The sequence below is a fragment of the Mustela lutreola genome, chromosome 3 (assembly GCF_030435805.1).
Source record: "Mustela lutreola isolate mMusLut2 chromosome 3, mMusLut2.pri, whole genome shotgun sequence".
Lineage (NCBI taxonomy): Eukaryota > Metazoa > Chordata > Mammalia > Carnivora > Mustelidae > Mustela > Mustela lutreola.
Genome location: NC_081292.1, coordinates 44,010,433 through 44,031,075, shown reverse-complemented (window position 1 = coordinate 44,031,075; position 20,643 = coordinate 44,010,433). Strand labels below are relative to the sequence as shown.

Sequence of the window (20,643 nt, the reverse complement as noted above, 5' to 3'; positions counted from 1 at the left end):
TCATCTGTGCTTCTGCATGAGCCACTAAACCTAAAACGGAGCTGGCTGCAGGAGGCATCAACTCTCTGGAACCCATAATTCAGGGTTCTCCTTAATTCTGAAATGCTGCAGACTTTAAGAAGTCTCTTGCCAAATGGTAATAATATACTTAGTTGAGAGTTGCTATTTTCCTAAAGTTAGATTTTTTTTTTTTTTTTTCAATGTGCCCATGGACATGAATTCTGCTTAGGAAATAACATTCACCTAAAAGTTAAAAAAAAAAAAAAAATCCAAATCAATCAGAAGAAATAATAAATTGAAACGTACTTTCTTTCCCCGCTTTAGTCAACAAACTGTTTCAGAAAACACCATCTCAAGTTACAATAAACACAGAATTCATGGCATAGCTTTTACTCTTTAACTCCAAGTATTGCTCAGCTTATAACAGATGTATTATGAAACATGGCAAGAAGCACTGCAACAAGAAGAGGGTGGGAAAAAAATTTGGTACTTGATCATTTGAGATCTTCAGACCCAAAGCTATCAAACAAGGGCTCCCCCAGCCAGGCTGAGTGATCCCCACCCAATCCCACACCCAAAGATTTCAATGACAATTTTTTTTTAATATAGAATACAAATTCTTTATTAACAGGCTCTAGAAGAAATAAGAAAGAGAAAGAAAAAAACTTCACAATTATAATTAATTGGGAAAATAGAATAAATTTCTTTTTTTGTAAGTAAATTACAAAATCAAAACATTTGTCTGTTCCTTACCTTGACAATATTCAAAGTTCCCCTTTTTCCGGCAGTCACCTATTACTAAACTCAGTGCTCTCCAAGTGTTTCTTTTGACAGATATCATTCTCCACCAATCGCTCTGCTAATTTCCTCTCTCCTTTTCTGACTGGGACAGATATTATGTTCACCAGTCCAGAGATCAATCTTTTCTATTGACAACAACAAAGGGAAAAAAAATGCATATATCACAACCAGTCTGAAGTATCACACCCATCCACTTACACGATATTACTAGACCAGTTTTGTTTTGTTTGTATTAAGAAACAGACACAAGCTCTTCTAAAATTTCAGGAGAATCCAAGACAATCACCATTTTCTCAATTCCTATAAGGACATGCTCGAAAGGTCTCTTAATTCTCCAGTCATCTGACTCAAAGCTAGACACATTCTGAAACTGACAACTCCTCCTCCTTTAAATTGATTTGAAATATATGTACATCAATACCTTAAAAGAATGTGTTAGCTTTTACCTTGTTCAATAAAAAATTAAATAATCTGTCAAATATTATGATTTCTTTAGAAAAGGCTTTGAAACATTACGTGTTTATTTTATTGTATGGAATTTGCTTGCAAGTTAAATTCTATTTCAAAAGTGGTGTCCAAAGTGCTTCAGTATTCTGAAATTTAAACATTGCCATTATTAACTAAAATAGTCTAAAACAACTGAAAATACTCGCAAATAATCTATGGCGTCAACCAGTTTTAAAATACTAGTAACAACAATTATTGGTGAGTCATTTTACCGAATCAAAAAACTTCCTCTACTTTCTCTTTTTCTCTAAAGCAATATGAATTTTCTCATTTTTCATGCTAGATTTGGCAGCTTTAGAATTCATTCATTCATCCATTCTCAAATATTTATTGAGTGCCTATTACTCACCCACTATTACTACCATGATGTGCAAAAAAAAGTATCACTATTTAATTCTTATAATTTATGAACTATAACTCAAGCACAATCATTTGCACATAAGGGAGGAACTCAGTAAATGTAAAGGAATAGAGATTTATAAAAGCAGTCTCAAAAAGTATTACTAAAGCTATTGCTATTATTTTTTTTAAGAAACCAAAGTACTCCCTAGAAATTAAAATTGGTGAATATATTCTGATATATATAAACAAAATAAAAGAATAAATAAAATATCAATGCCCTTTATAGGACACATTATGATTCCATATCATGCAATGAGTTGTTCCTTATTCCTTATGGTAAAAATTAAATAAACAATGTTTAGGAAAAATACAGTACTAGGTATTTCTTAGTTGAAAGTGCCTTGAAGCTCAGCAAAGATCATGAAGACAATCAGATGAAACTTGGGAACATTTCATTTACCATGTAACCTAACAAATGATAGTCAAAATTTCAGTAAGAAAATGACCCAAATACATAGATACACGTACCCATATGTAAAGAGTCAAATACCAGACGGGACGTGGGATGCAAGGGAGGGAGGGGGGACCAGAAGTCAATATATCTAGATGTCAATGATTATTTCTGGAAGATGGAAATAGGGCTCATTTCCTACACAATCCTATTTCCAATGTTTCTATACTAACGTAAAAACATTTTATAATGTTATAAACAAATAATATGGGAGAAAAGGAGAACATAGAAACTTTTTTTCAATTCAATGATATTTTGTAATATTTTGTGCTTCAGCAACCACCAACAGAAGCCATCAGAGAAACCGATAAAAGTCGATCATGACAGTGTGGGCCCTCGTTAATATCTCCACTGAACAAATGAAAGAGTCGAAACACATACAAATCCCCTAGAGTCTATTTCTTCCTTCTCATGGCTGCTAAATAGTGCCTAATGTCCAGATTTATTAATAAAAATGGTGTAGAAGATCTCAGTTTTGAGGCACATAAAATTACAATGTGGATAAACTTCCTTTGGAAGATAAATTTCTCAATTATAAATGATCAACCCCTCCCCCATGCAGAATATACTGTTTCACTTTCCAATTTGTGTCTATTTTAATCAGAGCATTCTTAAGTGAATGGAGAAAAGTTGGCAGGATGGCAGTGTTACAAAATATTTTAAATGTGCATGTTTATAAATTCTTAAATGTTAACATGGCATAGAAATACACATTCAAATAATATACAATGCAAACCTAAAGTTACCCCTGAGGATTCTCCCCACTCAACTATTTTATATATGCAACATTGTATCATAATCAAGAGACTGACCCTCCCCCCACAAAAAAAGTAGCAGAAACTAGTATTTAAATTTTTAAAAAATAATGACTTTAGAGTGTTAAGTTTGTGTTTTATACATCCAACACATTAAATAGCCCTCCAAAATGAAATAATAATCAAGTAAGTAATGCTACTGAACATGATGAAATATACACTCAGATAGCTATGATATACATCCCACACTAAAGTCTGTATCCCTCGCAAATGATAGTAAAATGTCTCTCTCTTTAATAATTGCTTTGTTCAGATCCTCAGCTCTCCAATTTGTTAAACACCACGATGAGGGGAGCATACACGGAGAAAAGTTTAAAAGCTAAAACTCCACCAAGGATAGAATGCCTCAAACAATTTGTAGTTCTACAAGAGTGTTATTAAAAAGGCTCAACATGTTGTATTACCATGGAAATTGTGGAAAACATACATTCCCAAACAAATATTACTTTTTCTCAATGGTATGAAGTAATGAAAACCACATGTGTAAATCTGCGATCCGTGCAGTAGTTCAAGCTGCTGCTAATAGAAAATACAGAAAGTGAACTCTGCTATATAAAGGATTCTTGTTACAGAAATATAATGTGAAAACCAGATGCAGGCAGAAAACCTTAATCACAGATGGGAATGTAATCACTGGCATACAGAATACTTTTTTGATCAATCTTAACCATATGCGCAATGTATTTATTTTCTAAGGAATGCAATAACTTGAGAGAACCTTCTATTTGAATTCAGTTAACCTCATATTTATAATGCTTTTATCTTACTCCCCCATCCCTTCAATGTGTACACTGAGCCAAGGTTTTAAAAGGAAGAGTTGCTAGCCTTGGCAAATCATTCTTGTATCAGTTTATCTTTCAAAAATTTAATAGGATGTAAAGACTACACACATCAGAATCAACCTCAAAAGAGACCAAGTGCGGTCCCCCATTATGGAGTTTCTCAGTCCCCGCCAGGAATCCCTTCACTGCCTAAACACATTTCTCTAGAGAATTAGATCAACATTTGGGGCAATTTTTCCTTTAGTCAATAATATGCGTGTAGCTACTCCACAAATGAACTTTTTTAAACACACTCTTTTATCAACCTGGATTGAATCAGACCTTAACTTCTCTCTTTCCTTTGATAAAAACATTTTATAGCAATAAAAGACTGCTCCTTTACCTAAATAAAAACACAATTAGTTTTGTATTCTGAGGGGAACCATCACAAAAGGAACCTGTTATATCATACCTGACTTAGAAAATATTACCTTAGTAAGTACAGTGCCTGACAATGGATTGGTGCTTACCTTTGTCAAAGCCTCCATGATCTCACTGGTAGGACAGTCCTGCATTCCCCCCTGATCCGAAGTAGTCGACCAAGCACCATGTATGCCACACTTTAGGATGATGCTTAATTTCCAACAGGAGGTCATTAGGACACTATGTTATCTGGGTGTCCCTCATCATAGGTCACATGAGCTAAACTTCAATACCCCAGCTATGCAAGCTTCCTTAACCTTCTATGAAAAGCTCATCCAGATTCTCCTCCTCTCTGCTAACTGCCCATGGTCTGGATACATGCACAGACGCATACAGTCCTTAGCCTTGTGCCATTCAGATATTCAAGACCCTCTGTAATTTGGCACTAACCTATGCTTCTCAGCCTCTGTTCCAACCACGCCCTTCCAGGATGGAGCTCTTTGCTGGATAACCTCCCACCCCCACCCCAGAATGTGCCATCTCATCTTTATGGCTTTGTCCATCAACCTCAGGCCTCTTCCCAGAGACTGTTGCATGCCCAGCTCCTTCTCAAACTCAGGTTTCATTCAAGTATTACCTCCTCAGAGATGATTTTCCAACCACCCAAAACAAAGTCTCATCAACACCACCAGCCCCCTCATCATTCTAACATGGATTTTTAATGGTCATCCTTGTATTTAACACTACGATTTAACACTATGTGGAGTCATCCTATTTCATCTTTACTGTCTGTCTTCCTCCCCCATCCCTAAACTGTGAGCTCTAGGAGAGCGGTGGTCTCGTCTGTTTTGCTCATGACTCTATTCCCCATACTTAACACTGTACTGGGCACATAGTAGTAGTCCACAGAAAAAGACTACAACAAATGAAATTTACCTACTGAAATGCTATAAAGCCCACATGAATCACTGTGGTCTTCACAGACCTTTCCCTGACCACTCCTGGGCCCACGATCACTTTCTCTTCTTTAAGTTGTAATGGTGGGGCTCCTGGGTGGCTCAGTGGGTTAAGCCTCTGCCTGCAGCTCAGATCATGATCTCAGGGTCCTGGGATCGAGCCCTGCATCAGGTTCTCTGCTCGGCAGGGAGCCTGCTTCCCCCTCTCTCTGCCTGACCCTCTGCCTACTTGTGATCTCTATCTCTCTCAAATAAATAAAAGCTTAAAAATAAACAAACAAACAAACAAACAAATAAATAAATAATTGTGATGGCATTTATGATCTGTATCAGGCTGGCAGCCTCTCCCTGCCAGACACTGTTCACCCAAGCCCATTCCCACCAGTACTGCACATACCTAGGCCTATATGGGAATCACCCAGGGCATGAGCAGTCTGGCAGTGAGCAGTAAGAACCATGATTAAGAAGAACTGTAGCATAAGTCCACACAACCTGTAGGAGTAAATGCACTATGGTGGTTTTTCCACACAGGCTTATCTCCTAATCGTGTTTACCAACTGAGTTTCCTGTTATAAGAAAATGATCTCACCTTAGTCCCTGTCGTTATGCCTTCAGACCTACCCTGATGCACTTTACTCATTCTACTGAAAGGGCCATGAGGGAAGATGGCCATGTTTATTCCACAGTCTTCATACCCAGTGCCTAGCACGTTGCCTGGCTCACAGAAGGTGTTCAATCAGCTGATATTGAATAAATGATAATCAAATACTATCTACTCCTTCTGAGAACCCTTTTCTCTCATGGTGATAAAGCATTATTTTAAAACCTTTCAAATACTACTTTATGGAATAAATTAATCAGAAGGCAGGTGACCAATCTATGCAAGATGATCCATGAGTTAATGAACCAGGCAATTTGAAATAGTAGGAAGCTCTTAAGTATCTCTTCTGTTATAGGATATACTTTAATTTCCAATAAAACAAAATATCCTAAAACAACTGTGGCCTACACATACTAACCACTTAGGAACCCACTGCACGCATGTTCTGGGGGACTAGAATCTCAACTTTTACACTTACTTATCAGCTATTTGACCTTGGACAAGTCACTTAACCTCTCTAAGCTTCAGATGTAAATCTCTAAAGTAGGACAGTAATACCTAACTTACCAGGTTGATATGAAGATAAGAGAGAATACTTATAAAGTGCCTATCTTAGGGCCCCTCCTACAAGCACTGTTTTATCCCATGGGCTCAGATCCTATCATTTGATAGTAGAAAGCTGGTAATACCTATTTTAATACTACGGTTTAAAGCACTAAAATAAAAGAATTAGATCATGGCTCCAAAATGACCTAGTACAACCATTATTCCTCCTTTTTGAAAGTCACTACTGTACAAAAAGTGATAACAATATTTATGATCAGTAAACAGTTCCAAAATATGTGGAACTAAACCGCAGTCCTGAAACACTTTGCAGTAAAAAGGGGAAAATACCACAAACTAATGTTTTGTGACTTAAAAAAAATTTTTTTTTCTTTTCACTCCTATAATTTCATCTATGGAGGATCATCTCTGGGAGACAAGAGAAGAGAGAACCAATTATTTTCAAAGACTGATTTCTCCAAATAAAGGTTCTATTCCATGCTGGCAACTTTCACATGAAAGAAAAATGGAACTTTGAAAAGTATCTGCATTCAGGGTAGATGGTCCTACATCTCAGAAAGGAGACCTACAGTTGTCCAGCAGCAGACATGGTCTGGTTGCTGCCACTCGCTGTCAGCTAACATCTCTCTCCCTCCTTCTTCCCTCTCTTTCCTGCCTGTCCCACCCCCTACCCTGCCTCAGAAACTTATAAAACTGTGGAATTTTTTTATACTCTAAACAGTAACTTCTCTAAGTGTAGCAACAAGTCTTGATAATTTTCCATTTTAACTTTAGTATAATTCCCACCTGCAGTCTGTGTGGTTGGCCCTGTTCATGGGGGAAATTCCTAGGTGGTAGGATTTAAAGACTTCAGCAGAGCGGTATTGAGTTCTAGAACAGAGAAGCCTGGGAGTCAGAGAACCTAGGTTGGGACCTTGCCCCAGCATTCACGCAGAGTGACCTCCAGCAAGCAAAGAAACCTCTCGGAGTGATTTACAGAATGAGTTCGCTCCCAGGTGAGGTTTAATTAAGACAATATGTGAACCTCACTCGGAAAAGGCCTCCACTGTGCTTCCTTCCCAGGCATATCTGTCTGAAGCTGCCCCCCCACCGGCATTAAGAAACTGAAAGTGGCTCTTCTGAAATGATCTCTTCAAATGGAAATGTGAGCAGGAAGGAGAAAGTGACACTTTTCATTCACTTCCACATTCAGAGTTCCAGAATCCTGGGTGGCGATGGATTCTGTCATACTATCCAGTACCTTCCCTGGTTCTAAGGCTAGTTCATCAAGCAGCAGAGCGGCTGGGATCCCATAGTGACAGGAAAGAGGAGACTGGGGTGTGGGGTAGTAGTAAGTGGGTGCAGAAGTTACTGGGGGGGAAGCATTCAGCCTGCAAATCTCCCCAGAAAATAGACCTAGGCAACCAAAGGATGGAAAACAGCCCCTGGCAACTAAGGGATAACCTGGGGGCATCTGAAAGAGGAGAAGCAGGAAGCAACTAACATGCCTTTTAGCCCTGTCGGGCCCCTAATCAAAGGGACAACTCTAGTTCATAAATATGTCTATACACACAATATTTTCCTTACAGTTTCAGGGTGCTCATCTTTTACAAAAAGCACATTTGTGAACTTCAGGGTAAAGAAGTGAAATAAAACAGGTATCAGTAAAATAAAACGTGCACATAGAAACATGCAAGTGATTTGACCTCTTCACAGCTTGCCTGGAGCTGATGGTGCACCTGGGGTTCCTTTTGTTTTGTTTTTGTGTTTTGATGACTGAAACTTACAAGCCAGACTATAGCAGCAATAAATTGTACATTCTATGATAAGAGAACACAATGAAAGGGGCATCAAACAGGACCAGACCATCCATTAAGTATCTGTTGGATGAAGGCAACGGAGCAGGAGCATCCAGACACATGAGAACATCCTACAGGGGGTTTCTAGAGGAGGGGCGGGCGGTTCCAGAGTGGTCAAGTCCAAGTCCAAGAATAAGCAAGATCTTATTAATGGTTATACTCCATACATATCACCTCGTGGAATTCTAACAACAGCCTTATGAGGTCATGCCAGGATTATCCAGAGGAGAATTATTTCCAGCTGAACAGGGGGAGTAGAAGCAGGTTCAACAAATAGTACAGTACTTGAGAGGAGAGTTAGGCCCCTTCCCTTCCACACTCCACACTGCCTTTGGCAGGGAAGACAGAAGCATCACATTGCCCCGCGCCCCCGCAAAGGGCAGAGTCCCAGAACCAGTCAGTTCCAGCCTGATGCTGTAAAGTCTCTAACTTTACAGTGAGTGAAACAGGTACATACAAGATTTGCACAAACGCTCAGGGGACCAAGGGGTCATACAAGTCTCCTTCCAACCACCAAGGCCCAGCCCCCACTTTCTTCCCCAAAGTAAATACTATGATCAGATGCTTGCACCTATCTTCACAAGTAGAAGTATATGCATATTTTTCTAGACAAATGTAGCATACTGTACACATTGTTCTGCTCCCTGCTTCTCCCATATCACCATATATCTCAGGAATAATTTCACATCAACACATATAAATCGCTCTCATTCTTTAAACACTACAGATGGATTTTTATGCTGAGGTCCTTTTTTGACTGCCTATGATTAATTCTTATCAAGCACAATGGACAACAGAGAAAAATAGTCTTAAAACATTCCATTCTGGGGGCGCCTGGGTGGCTCAGTGGGTTAAGCCGCTGCCTTCGGCTCAGGTCATGATCTCAGGGTCCTGGGATCGAGTCCCGCATCGGGCTCTCTGCTCAGCAGGGAGCCTGCTTCCTCCTCTCTCTCTCTGCCTGCTTGTGATTTCTCTCTGTCAAATAAATAAATAAAATCTTTAAAAAAAAAAAAAAAAAAACATTCCATTCTGACAGATTTTATAACAAAACCACAAACTCCAGATTTGGTTAAAGTTCAAAAAATAAAAACAGAAAAAAAAAAAAAAAGTGGGAGGTTTGGGGGTCACCTGAGTGGCTCAGTCAGAGAGGCCTCTGACTCTGATTCATATTTCAGCTCAGGTCATGATCTCAGGATCCTGAGATGAAGCAAGCAATCGGGCTTTCTGTTAGTCCAGGGAGTTTGTTTTCTCCCTCTCTCTAAATAATTAATTAAATCTTTAAAGAAAAAAACAAAAAGATTCTCACCCTCTCCTTCTGCCCCGCCCAATCAATCAATCAATCAATCGAAAAAGAACCACCAGTGTTTTTCCAAATTAAATGAAACTGGACAAAACAAGGTGAAATACCCTGAAATAATACTATTTAAATGAAGCAGACCTAAAAGTCCCCAAACTGGTACATTTTTGTTGTTGTTTCTGATTCTGGGACATCCTGGTTTATAAGCACACATGAGCTCTTTCATTAACTCCTCCTGACTCCTGACTCTCTGTTCTCTGCCTTCTCTCCTCTACATAACGTTAGGACTGAATGAAATTTCATAAATTATCCTGTAAATAAAACTTCAGTATCTAAAAAATGTAAAATAGGTAGGCTGCTCTGGTAGAAAGTTAAGGGTCAGACCCAGCCCACCTGACCACTTTTTATTCCCCCCACCCTGGCCCAGAGGTACCTACAAAAAAGGAAGGAATCTCAGAACAGGTCAAAATTCTACGCAAGAAGCAAAAGCACATAAGGGAGCCACGTCCCAGAGACAGCAATAAAAATCCTCAATGCAACAGCTACTCTTTAAAGAACACCTACCACTTGACAGCCCTATCACCATATTCCAAAAGTAGCTACAGACCACAGGAATCCCTGGTGCAGGGATGTACGAATAGGCCCTGAGACCTCTTTCTGGAGTCACATGAGACTCTGAGTCTATGTGGAGTAGGGAAGCTGCTCCTGAAACATCCAAAGTGATTCTAAATTCTGGCAAGCTAGGGGTGCCTGGGTGGATCAGTGGGTCTTTAAGCATCTTGATTTCTACTTGGGTCCTCATCTCAGGGTAGTGGGACAGAACTTGACATCAGGCTCAGCGCTCAGTGGGGAGTCTGCTTGAGATTCTCTCTCTGCCCCTCCCCATGTGAGCTCACCTGTTCTCTCTCTCTCTCTCTCAAACACATAAACAAATCTTTTAAAAATAACTTAAATATTCTGGCAAGCCAAGTGCATTGGACACACAATCCAAGTTGTCAACTCTGCTTCCCTAAACTCACCCCCGTATCCAAGTTCTAATTATTATTCCTCCGCAATGCATCTTACATCTGCTTCTTCCTTGCTCTCCTGCAAACCCAATCCTGGTCATTCTGAAGCAGGAGCTAAAGTAAAGTCTAAGCTGCAGCCATAAGCTTCCTGCTTGGCCTTGGCCTCCAGTCGCCCCCCATTCCCACCCATCTGACTGAGCACAATCAAACCAGCTCTCAAGAAACAGGACTTCAGGGACGCCTGGGTGGCTCAGTTGGTTGGACAACTTCCTTCGGCTCAGGTCATGATCCTGGAGTCCCGGGATCGAGTCCCACATCGGGTTCCCAGCTCCACGGGGAGTCTGCTTCTCCCTCTGACCTTCTCCTTGCTCATGCTCTCTCACTGTCTCTCTCTCAAATAAATAAATAAAAATCTTTAAAAAAAAAAAAAAAAAGAAAGAAACAGGACTTCAATTGGGTCCATGGTTTCCCCTTGTCTAGCACACCTTTTTTTTGTTGTTTTTATTTTGGATTTATTGAGATCTATTTCACCATGGCATCTTTCGTCCAAAAGAAGCCTAGCTAGGAAATCTAATATATAAAAGCTATTTATCATTAAAGCAGAACTATTCTGGTTTCCCAGTGCCAATGAAAGTTGAGAGCCCAGGCCAGGCACCCTTCATGCCCAGTCTCACCCTGAGGGGTCCTATAGGACACAGTTTTAAAAAACTTCTGGCTTCCTCAGAAGATAAAGCTTAAATCAAAATGCTTTGTATTCAAGACACTTAGGTACTTTCTGCTTATTTGCCAATAATCACCCTTGGGTCCTCTTCGATACAGCCACATTCTTCAGTTTACTCTCTCTCCAACCCCACTCACTCCACCCCTATAGTCCTCCAAAAGCCCCTTCCACATCTGGCTTTCTGCATCCACATTCCTACTTTATAACTGCCCACAAGCCCAAACAATAACTTTACTTTGATAAATCCTGTCTTAAGACAAGCTGAAATTACCACTCACTCCCCACTCTAAAATCTCATTTACTATACCATTTAATCAGTTAAGCCATTAAGCCTCCCTAACTTATGTAGCAATTTTGCTCTTCCTGAGTGGGTTTATCATTCAGTGGGAATTAAGTACACACTGAATTACATGTATACCCATTAAACGTATACAGTATACGTGTATGCAAACCTGCCTAGTCTGCGTCTCCGTCTTAACACGAGGCTTTACACATAGTAGGCATTCATTAAATATTAATGAATTTATTAACTTACTTCTGATGGACAGCCACAAGTAAATATTTTTTTCTTTCAGATATTCAAAAAAGGGTCATTACTAGGACTATCCCAAAAGCATACACTTTTCTTAAAAATAGGAAAATTAGGTTTAATGGGTTGTTCATTTTACTGTTCTTCATTTATATTTTTCCCTGATATTTTATACCCGCTCCCTCTAGCCAACACAAAGCTTGCCTTGGACAACTCAGTGGAGATTGATTACATTTACCTTCCATTTAAACCTGAACAGACCTACCTATCCTTATTTAAACAAAGGGATGAGAATTCATTGTCCACATTTGTTTCCCATCAGCGGTCAAATGTGGATCTCATCTCTAAATAAATCTAGCTAGAGAAGAGAGTGAAAACGTGTGACAGGTAGGCAAAGGGGTTAGATGGGAGAGAATACTTGAGTGACACATGATAAAAGTTATAGAATCCTAATAGTCACTTAAAAAGAACACTTTCACGGGAAAGAAGGATTACTAAGTCAGTCTGATAAACATCACAGTTCCAGTCCCAATATCATCTGCTGTTCTTCCCAGCTGTGTTTGCTCATCACTGTGTACATAACATATGCATAGATTCAGAAAATAAACTAGCAGTCTTTCATGACCTGTCTTACAGTTCACATCTTCCCAGATCTTGAGGTTAGGGGAAGGAGTACAGTACAGCGAGTTTTAACCACAGAGGCCAACCCACTTTCTAAGACTTTGTCTTTATAGCACAACTTGGACCATGCTTATGACATCCACTGGGGGATGACTTTCCAACCATTGATACTCTGCCATGGGACATACATTTGAAATGCTCTTGGCAATGCCGCTGCTCTGGTTCCCTACCCCCAACTCCACACCAGCATCTGTAGGTACCATTCCCTGCTTTCCTAGTATGTCTCAGACCTCCTCCTTGAGTATCACCAGGGGTGCTCTCCAAAATGTCTAGTGGAAGGGACTTCCCAAGCACTCTTTAGAACAGCACTGTACAGCTAGTTTCCTCCCCAAGTGCTCGGCCCACCGCCTCTAGCTCATCACTGCTCTGGCGTTGTTTCCTCTCACGTGATTAGTGCCCACCTAGCTCTTGAGCTTCTTCAGACAAGCTGCCATTACATCTCACGGGAATCTCTCTGAATTCGCCGATACAACAGTCAATCCAGTCAATTTTGGTACCAAGAGTTTACCGCCTACATACTTTGAAGACATTCTCCTTGGTGGCAACAAACAAACAGAAACCACTTCAGTCTGGCCTCTCACTGAACTTTGAATGCCAATGCACAAATATTCTACAACCTATGAAGCAACAGTAGTTCCTGTGGCTTCCATTTCTAATGACAGATGAAAATAGCAATACTTCCAAGTCCTGCCAATTGCAGATAGTCCTAGTAAACAGAAGAAGTTCCTACTGCCATCCTAGATGATGCCAAGGTGCTCTCTTGGTCAAATCAGAAGTATAAGAATGCCATAGACTCTAAGTTCTAAGAAAGTCCAGATCTAGTCATTATTAACAATTTCACAAATTAAGATTAAACTTCCCATAATGCTTAAAATGTGTACAAACTAAATCAAAGTGTTACTGGTAATAACTGGGTTTTAAAACCAATAGCAGACTATGTCTTCAGATGATGCCATAGGACAATTTCAGTCTTTCTTACTTAAGAACTGATCCCTCGCCAAACAATAATGTGTTTTTGTTCATTTAAATACTGAACTGTTCATTTAAATAACTAACTGTTACTTACCAGGTTCTCTCCAAAAAATGGTTTAAAGAGGCCACTTTCTAAATTTCCAAGTGACTTGGGTCCAAACCTTTAGACGACGGGCTACAGCAAATGCCCAGGAAGCACAACCAATCACCGCCAAGCGTTAGCTTCCAGCCCCTCACTCCTGCCCCCAAGCATCAAGTTCATCTTGTCCAGCAGCCATGAGGTGAAAGCATAAAAGCTATCTTCCTTGAGCAAAACCTGAAATCCTCAGTTCCTTCTCACTGTAGAAACAGACTCATGCCTTCTTCATTCACCTTTTAAAAGGCCCAGTATTAACTAAAATTTCAGACAGTCACCAGGATGTTCACCAGGATGGCTGTGGAAAAAAAGGCCTTCCTGTTCCCAATGCCACTTCTTTACAGTGGAGAAGAGTAAGGAGATAATGATGTTCTATATGGTCCTTCTCCCCAGCCATATTGGAGATCAGGAGCACCCCACCCCCCACCCCCCTCCACCCCCAGAAATTAAAAATTCAGGATTTTTTTTTTCATTCACCTAACCGTGGAAAATTCTTGAAAGCCTACTTCCAGCATCACACATAGACTCAGACATGTGAGAGATGAGAAGCCTAAGGGTCCCTGAAATCTGCCCTTCATTTCACTTCTGAAGAATTCACCTAAGGGGTGGCACTCATCCCAGGCCACACAGCAAAACAGGGACTGAACGGGAAAGGGAACCCCAGTTTATCCATTACTCAGAGAAACACGTGCGCACGCGTGCATACACACACACACACCATGTCCTTCTTTTTACATTATGTAATTACACCTGCAAGCTCCAAACGATATGGAATCCCTCTCCTCTTAAGAAATGACCAGGAAGTTGGCCTTGGCTGGACTGGGAGACGCAGATGACCAACTGAGATTAGGGACACTAGGCAGAAGACAACTCGAGAGTGCCGAGTGAGATCAACAAAGGAACAGTCTGATACCTCATGGCTTCGGTGTAGTGCGGGAAGGTGGTGTTCGGAGGAGGGAACAGAATTTAGTAATGGAAAAGCCTGGATTAGGAGGTATTGAGGGATACAAACTGGCATACTCTTGGGCATGTCCAAGGATGGCTGTAAGGCAAGGGCAGAAGAAAACAATGGATGTATGGCTGATGGCTGCTAAGGAGAATATTTAAACAAGGTAGGTATTCAGAAAATATGCTTCTAATTATCAAACTTGGGAACAAAGCAGGTAATTAAATTGGGGACACAGGGCGATCTCAGCTTTCCATATTGAGGCAAAAGGCCAAGCCAGAAGATCAACTACAGCCAGTCTCTGAAATGAAGTTTTAAGCTGCTTTATAATTTGCTTAGAAATCAGTGATGCCAATACATGTGAGGGTAGACCCCAGGCTCATAGTAGGTCTCCAATATCTGTCAGTTCCTCCTCTCTCTCCCAAGACCAACAACTAGGGGGCAGCCCTTGAAAGCCCAGAGCACCCTCAGAAGTGGTCTACGACCCAGCTGTTAAAAGATTAATGAATCTAGTCAATCACATTCCCTAAGGCACTTGGAGATGCTGAGATTGCGGGACAAATAGGAAATTTTTACATTTGTGTGCTCATTCAACAAGATCTATATTTTCAAGGCCCTAGTCACCCAAAGGGTGATTTGCCTTAGAGAGCCTGACCAATATGAAATCTATAAAATGAATGCCTGCTTGATTCCCTCATGGGCTGCATTATAAGGTAACCTCAATTAGAACTATCGAAGCAGGGGAATTTTTAAAAGTTGATCTCTTGCAGTCCGTGAAAAAGGTTAGTGGCTCTCAGCAGCACTGAAGATCTTAACCTTCTTCACAGGAGGGTCTCGTGCCTTAAACCTCAACCGTGGGGCATTACTGCATCAGTGGTTCTCATGTCAGAGCCTGGACATCACTTTCTAAAGCAGGCACATTTTGAAAAGAGTAGCAAGAGGCTTCCCCCCAACTCCCGTTGGTGCCTTATAAAGTTCTGAGGCTTCAATGCTGAATGTGGCTCCAGCACAAAACAACTCACTAGAAGATCACATCCCAAAATGATGGGCCTGTGTCTGTGAAATAAACTTTTCTTACACCGATCTGTGATTCAGCGCCATTTCTTGAAAGTGGCAAAGTACTTGGTGCTGTACCAGGGAATCCACCCACGTGGCTGCCCGGGTCTCTGAAAGATATGCCAGCACAATATGCTACAATTTGGCTTCAAACTGGAAATTACGTTGCTTAAAAGCATTATTCGTTGGCTGATTACAGACACAGATCACAGGTACACACACACAGTACTGTTCTTCAAACCACTACTTCTTTTCAGTTGGTGGTGCAGAAGAAACATCGCATTTGTTAATATCCATCCTCCTCCTGTGTCCCAATGTCTGTCTCCCCCTTAACCCATTTTGGAGATACTCTGAGTTTAGCTGTGAAGAGTGTGTCTGGCCATTCAAGTGTAAAGCCACAAAGCTACAAAGCCTCCAATTGATCCTAAGCAGTGATCACATCTCAACCTGGACAAATTACTATAGCCACAAGTCAACCCACTAGCAATTGTGGATAGAGTCAATATTGAACCTGATCCAAATTTCATCAGTCTTCCTTCTCACTTAATTCTCTATGCCCAGTTTTACATGGATAGCAATGCCATTCATTTTCTTATTAAAAGGATGAAGTATTATCTGTATTATGATTATTTAAGATGTGTTAGAGTTTTCTTCTTCCTTAATACTAGATGATTTACAAAGAACTTGTCTTTCCTAGAAAGGTCACTAGTAAAATGCATCCAATTTTTCTCTAATGTGGTGCTTTCCTTGTCCATAAAACTTATTTGATTAGCAGTACTATAGAAGCTAAAGCTTTTGTATGCAGGCACTCAAGCATAATTTAATCATTTTATTTAAGCATGAAAAAAATTATTCTGAAAGCCCTGTTAGGTAAAATATCCCTGATTAGTTTAAACTTACATTTGCAGGTATATTAAAGGTAAAATAAATCACAGGATGCTTACTATGCAATAGAATAGTGTTAACTTTGTTATAATAGTCAGCAGTAAGTTAAAAATTGTAGTATTAGAGAATGCAAGGAATAGCTATCTCATTTTAAATAACTATATTTAAACAGATTATTTAAAAATAAATTTTGCTTTGTGCAAACCCTTTTTATATTACCAGGATTGTCACCTATGGAAACCTCTTTCATAGTCAAACAAGATGAGGTCCTAATTGCATAATACCATTTATCTGCTGAGGATAAAAGTGCCAACAAATGAAAATGCACATTAAGCAAGAGATTGTCAGAATAGAAAATTGTCTTTTTTTTTAATTTTTTTATTTTTTTTGTTTTTTTGTTTTTAAATAACCCACTCACACTAACAAAAGACTGCAGTAGCTTCCAAATTATAGGCTGTTATTTTTAGTGGAAGTAGTTCAATATTCATATTGGAGCAGATGTAGCAGTTTAACAAAACAGCTCTTCAAATCCTGCACAAATTGAAAACAGGAAAACTGATTGCATTTTCTCTTATCACTTTCCTTTTCTGAATTGACACTTTTGGCCTTCTGAAAATTTACACATGGCTTTCATCTCAACAGCACCTGCTGATCAAATAGAAACCTAACATTTTCATGAAAATGGTATAAAGGACTAGTTTTGTTCTAAACACTGCAAAGGGCATCAGTTGCCTACTTGATGGCAACAATTGCTGTGTATAAAGCATATTCATCATAGGTTTATATTTTCATTAAACTTTAAAAAAAAAATATGTTAAGTCCCTTCTGGTTTTCTTCCCATACTCACTTTTGTATGACTCAAATTTCTTTGACTCAATTCTCCCTAATACTTAGCTGTATTATGCAAAGACTATGTAAAATGTACAAAAGGGAAGATTACACTAAGAAGATAAGGACAAGACTTACTATCTTCTCTGTCTCTGCTTGGAATATACACATATTTATTTTGACATATTACTGTCTATGCATATCTATGGGCATAAAATACATACATCCCATCTTCATTTTCCAACCACCAAAAGAAAACAAGAAACACAAAAGTCAAAGTCAGGCTCTATTTTTGGAAGGGGCTTTACACATTCTTTTTATCAGAGACAGCTTCAGCAGGTGCTTTAATGTTTGAGTACCCCGAACTGGGAAAGAACAGGTCTCACCCAAGCACAAGCTGGCAAACACCTAAATGATGTGACCAACCGCTCCCTATAGACACCACCGGAGTAGGTAAAGGGAAATCTTGAAAATGGGTATTCTTATAAGTACCACGTGCAAGATTAATAGCTAGGATGCTTCTCAGATTTTTCAATAAAAGTGCTCCCCATATTTCTCCATAACATCCAATTCTGGGTAAAATTAAAGGTGTTCCTAAGACGTGCTACCTGTCAGTTTCTTAGCCAAAAGAGCTCTGCCCCTTCTGAAGGATTCCAGGCTGTCCGTTCCCATTCTGCATGGGTGATAAGGTAACCTGAAGGCAGAAATGACATACAGTAATATATGTGCCACTCTGACCAGTTGGTCTGTGAATTTCAGTGTTTCATCACGCTCACTGAGGCAACAGCAAACCTGAAATGTCAATATGTTCAGTCAATGGAAGTGAAATAATGGGACTCTATTGTCTTACCCAATCGATCTGCCGCTGTCAACAAGGAAACATGCCCCCCCCAGGCTTTAAACAAATTTTAATTAGGCTTTTAGTTACTGGATCCTATTTACCTATGGAAACACCTACCTCCATGATGTGTACGAGGCAAACAATATTTTTTTTCACTTTTATCCCTTTAAAAAACATTACAAAGTTGACACTATAATTCTTAGAAATACACTCATGAGTCAATAAAACATTTCTTTTTACTCTTCTTCTTTTAAAAACCCACTCCAAGGGGAAAAAATTCCGTGTCTCAAGTCTAAAACACAATCTACCTGACGGCGTCAGAATGACTTTTTTTTTTTCTCTAAACCATGTTGAAACCGTACTATCAAATCGATTAGCTGCATATTAAAAGTAGTCTACATTTGCTTTTCTCACTCATTCATGGACCACCGCTAGCATCAGTTCAACACCCATTCAAAACAAGTCACACAAAACCCAACACCGATGATCAATTCCAAAAGCCACTACCCTTTCTGCTCAGTGTATCAATCCGAAACACAAGGGGGTAAATGAAACTCCTGTTAAAATAAGGGAGATGGTGCTGAGAAGGGCAGGGGGTGGGGTTAAAGAGGAAAGAAGATGTTTCCGTCATTCAATTTCCCCTAAGTTCTATGGCCCTTCCCTGCTGCACCAGGAGAGAGACAAGCTCACCTTAAAATAAAAATTAAAATAAACTAATCAAGTTGTTAAGCAGCTTCTTCTCTCCCCCTCTTCATCTAAAGGCTTCAGCGTTCAGTCAATAAATAATCTATTGTTCCCCCTTTATCGAGTCTCTTTAAACCTATTCAGACTGGCAAAACTAAACCCAATTAAAGATAAGGCCCTCCAGTAATCTCACCTCGGTGAGTCCTGTCTGGATAGCAGAGGTGATGGGAGATAGCGTCCAGGCCAGGACTGATGCCTCCTTCTCACCCCGCACAACAAAAGGCAGATTTCTCTTTCTCCCTCTGCTAATCTTTAAATGTAAATTCTCTCCGCCCGCTAAGAGGAGCGACAGATAACATGTTACATCTTCACTTCTCCTGGTCTTATCGACTTCTGAATCGTTTGGAAAGGGAGAGAGGGAAAGAGAAAAGCAGCTTCCCCGCTCCCCCCACTCCCCCCTCCCCACCCCTCCTTCCTCCCCGCTCGCCTCCCCTCCCCGTTCACGGAGATTACCTTCTGGCAAAGGAGCGCAGGAGAGGCGGCCGCAGCCGAGGCGGCACCCAGACCGCGGCTTTGTATTCATTAAACACACATCGGAGCTTATCAGAAGTAAAAGGCTTGTCAGGATGGCACATTGTGTGTGAGTGAGTGTGTGAGCGCAGGAGGGAGAGGAGAGAAGCCAACGTGCATCAGGGTGATTACAATATCAGCAGGGCCCAGATGGAGGCAGGAAAATAAACAGAGGGTGCGTGTGAGACGGAGCGCGAGAGGGAGGAAAAGTGGGAGAGAGAGAGGGAGAGAGGGAGAGGGAAGAGGCACAGGCTGGAGGGAAGAAACCGAAAGGGATGGTGGAGGTGGGGGCTCGGGCCCCAGGATGGGGGCAGCAAGTGGGCGCGAGGGACCCCAAAGGGGGCGGAGGGTGACAGCGGGGGGGGGGGGGGGGGGTGTTGCTTATATCCCCCAAACTGCCCCTCCTCCAAGAAAAGGGAAGGAATCCGGACTAGCCAACTGCATTTCCCTGTTCCAGGGCCAGACTGAACATTTTGGAGGTCCTGTCAAGGTCAGAAGGGATCAAGAGCTCCCTTTTTGGCAGAGCATAACAATGAGACATTCACCATCTCACCTCCAGCCCAATTGCCACAATTTGCAAAACAAACCTATTTGAGCCCTCACAGCTGTTAAGCAGCCTTCCAGACCAACCACGAGTGGAAGTTCTTGTCCCTCTCTTCCTTGGCCCCAATACCCCAAAATTCCACCCTCCCCCCAACCCACACCAACAGACAGAAAATCTCTTGCCCTGGGCTTGAGAGTGTCCCAGCAGAAGACTTGTGCTGCCAGCATCACGGTGATAAGAAGGACCACTTGTGATTGGTAGCTACAGGTGACTCCTAGACACCTGCTCCACCTCCAGAAATTGTGTGGGGGGAGGGGGTTCCCTATGTGTACATCTGAGAGTCTATTTTGGAGGTGGGAATTTGAAATTGAGGCAATCAATCTCGGCCTGAGCTGCTTCACAGCTCCTCACCCACCCAGCGCCCAAGAATCAATCAGAAAACAAGCAAGGGCTAATGCTCTTCCGTCAGACCAGAGTTCATCCTCCACCCCGTCAGGGTCAGAAGGGAGATACACCTGAGTAGTCCCATGGGAGCCCCTTTTCACTTTTAAATACGCCCATCAGACAATCTGAACATCTGATCAGATCCTTAATGGAGTGCAGATAATGCAGCAAAGAAGGTTATTTTATTGGGGGAAGGGGAAGTATTTGGTTGTGTTGCATTTCAAGGCACTGAAGCTTGGTTAAGGAGCTCTCATGCAGTATGAAGAGCAAGTTCAGAACGAAGTAGCCAATAAACTGCATAATTGTTGATGACATACATTGTAGCCCCAGCTGCAGTGACACTCTGGGTTATAACACAGTGTATGCATAGGTCTTAGTTAAGG

At 40.8% G+C, this 20,643-nt stretch overlaps 1 protein-coding gene across 1 annotated transcript in view; it reads right to left on the bottom strand.

Moving 5' to 3' along the window:
* Positions 1-19,939, bottom strand: part of RUNX1T1 (RUNX1 partner transcriptional co-repressor 1) — a 131,621-nt gene extending 111,682 nt beyond the window's left edge. Inside the window, 2 exon segments of the mRNA XM_059166052.1 lie at positions 19,216-19,240; positions 19,242-19,939. Of these exon segments, the coding sequence (XP_059022035.1) occupies positions 19,216-19,240; positions 19,242-19,337 (121 nt within the window). The 5' untranslated portion in view covers positions 19,338-19,939.
* Between the last annotated feature and the right edge of the window lie 704 nt (positions 19,940-20,643).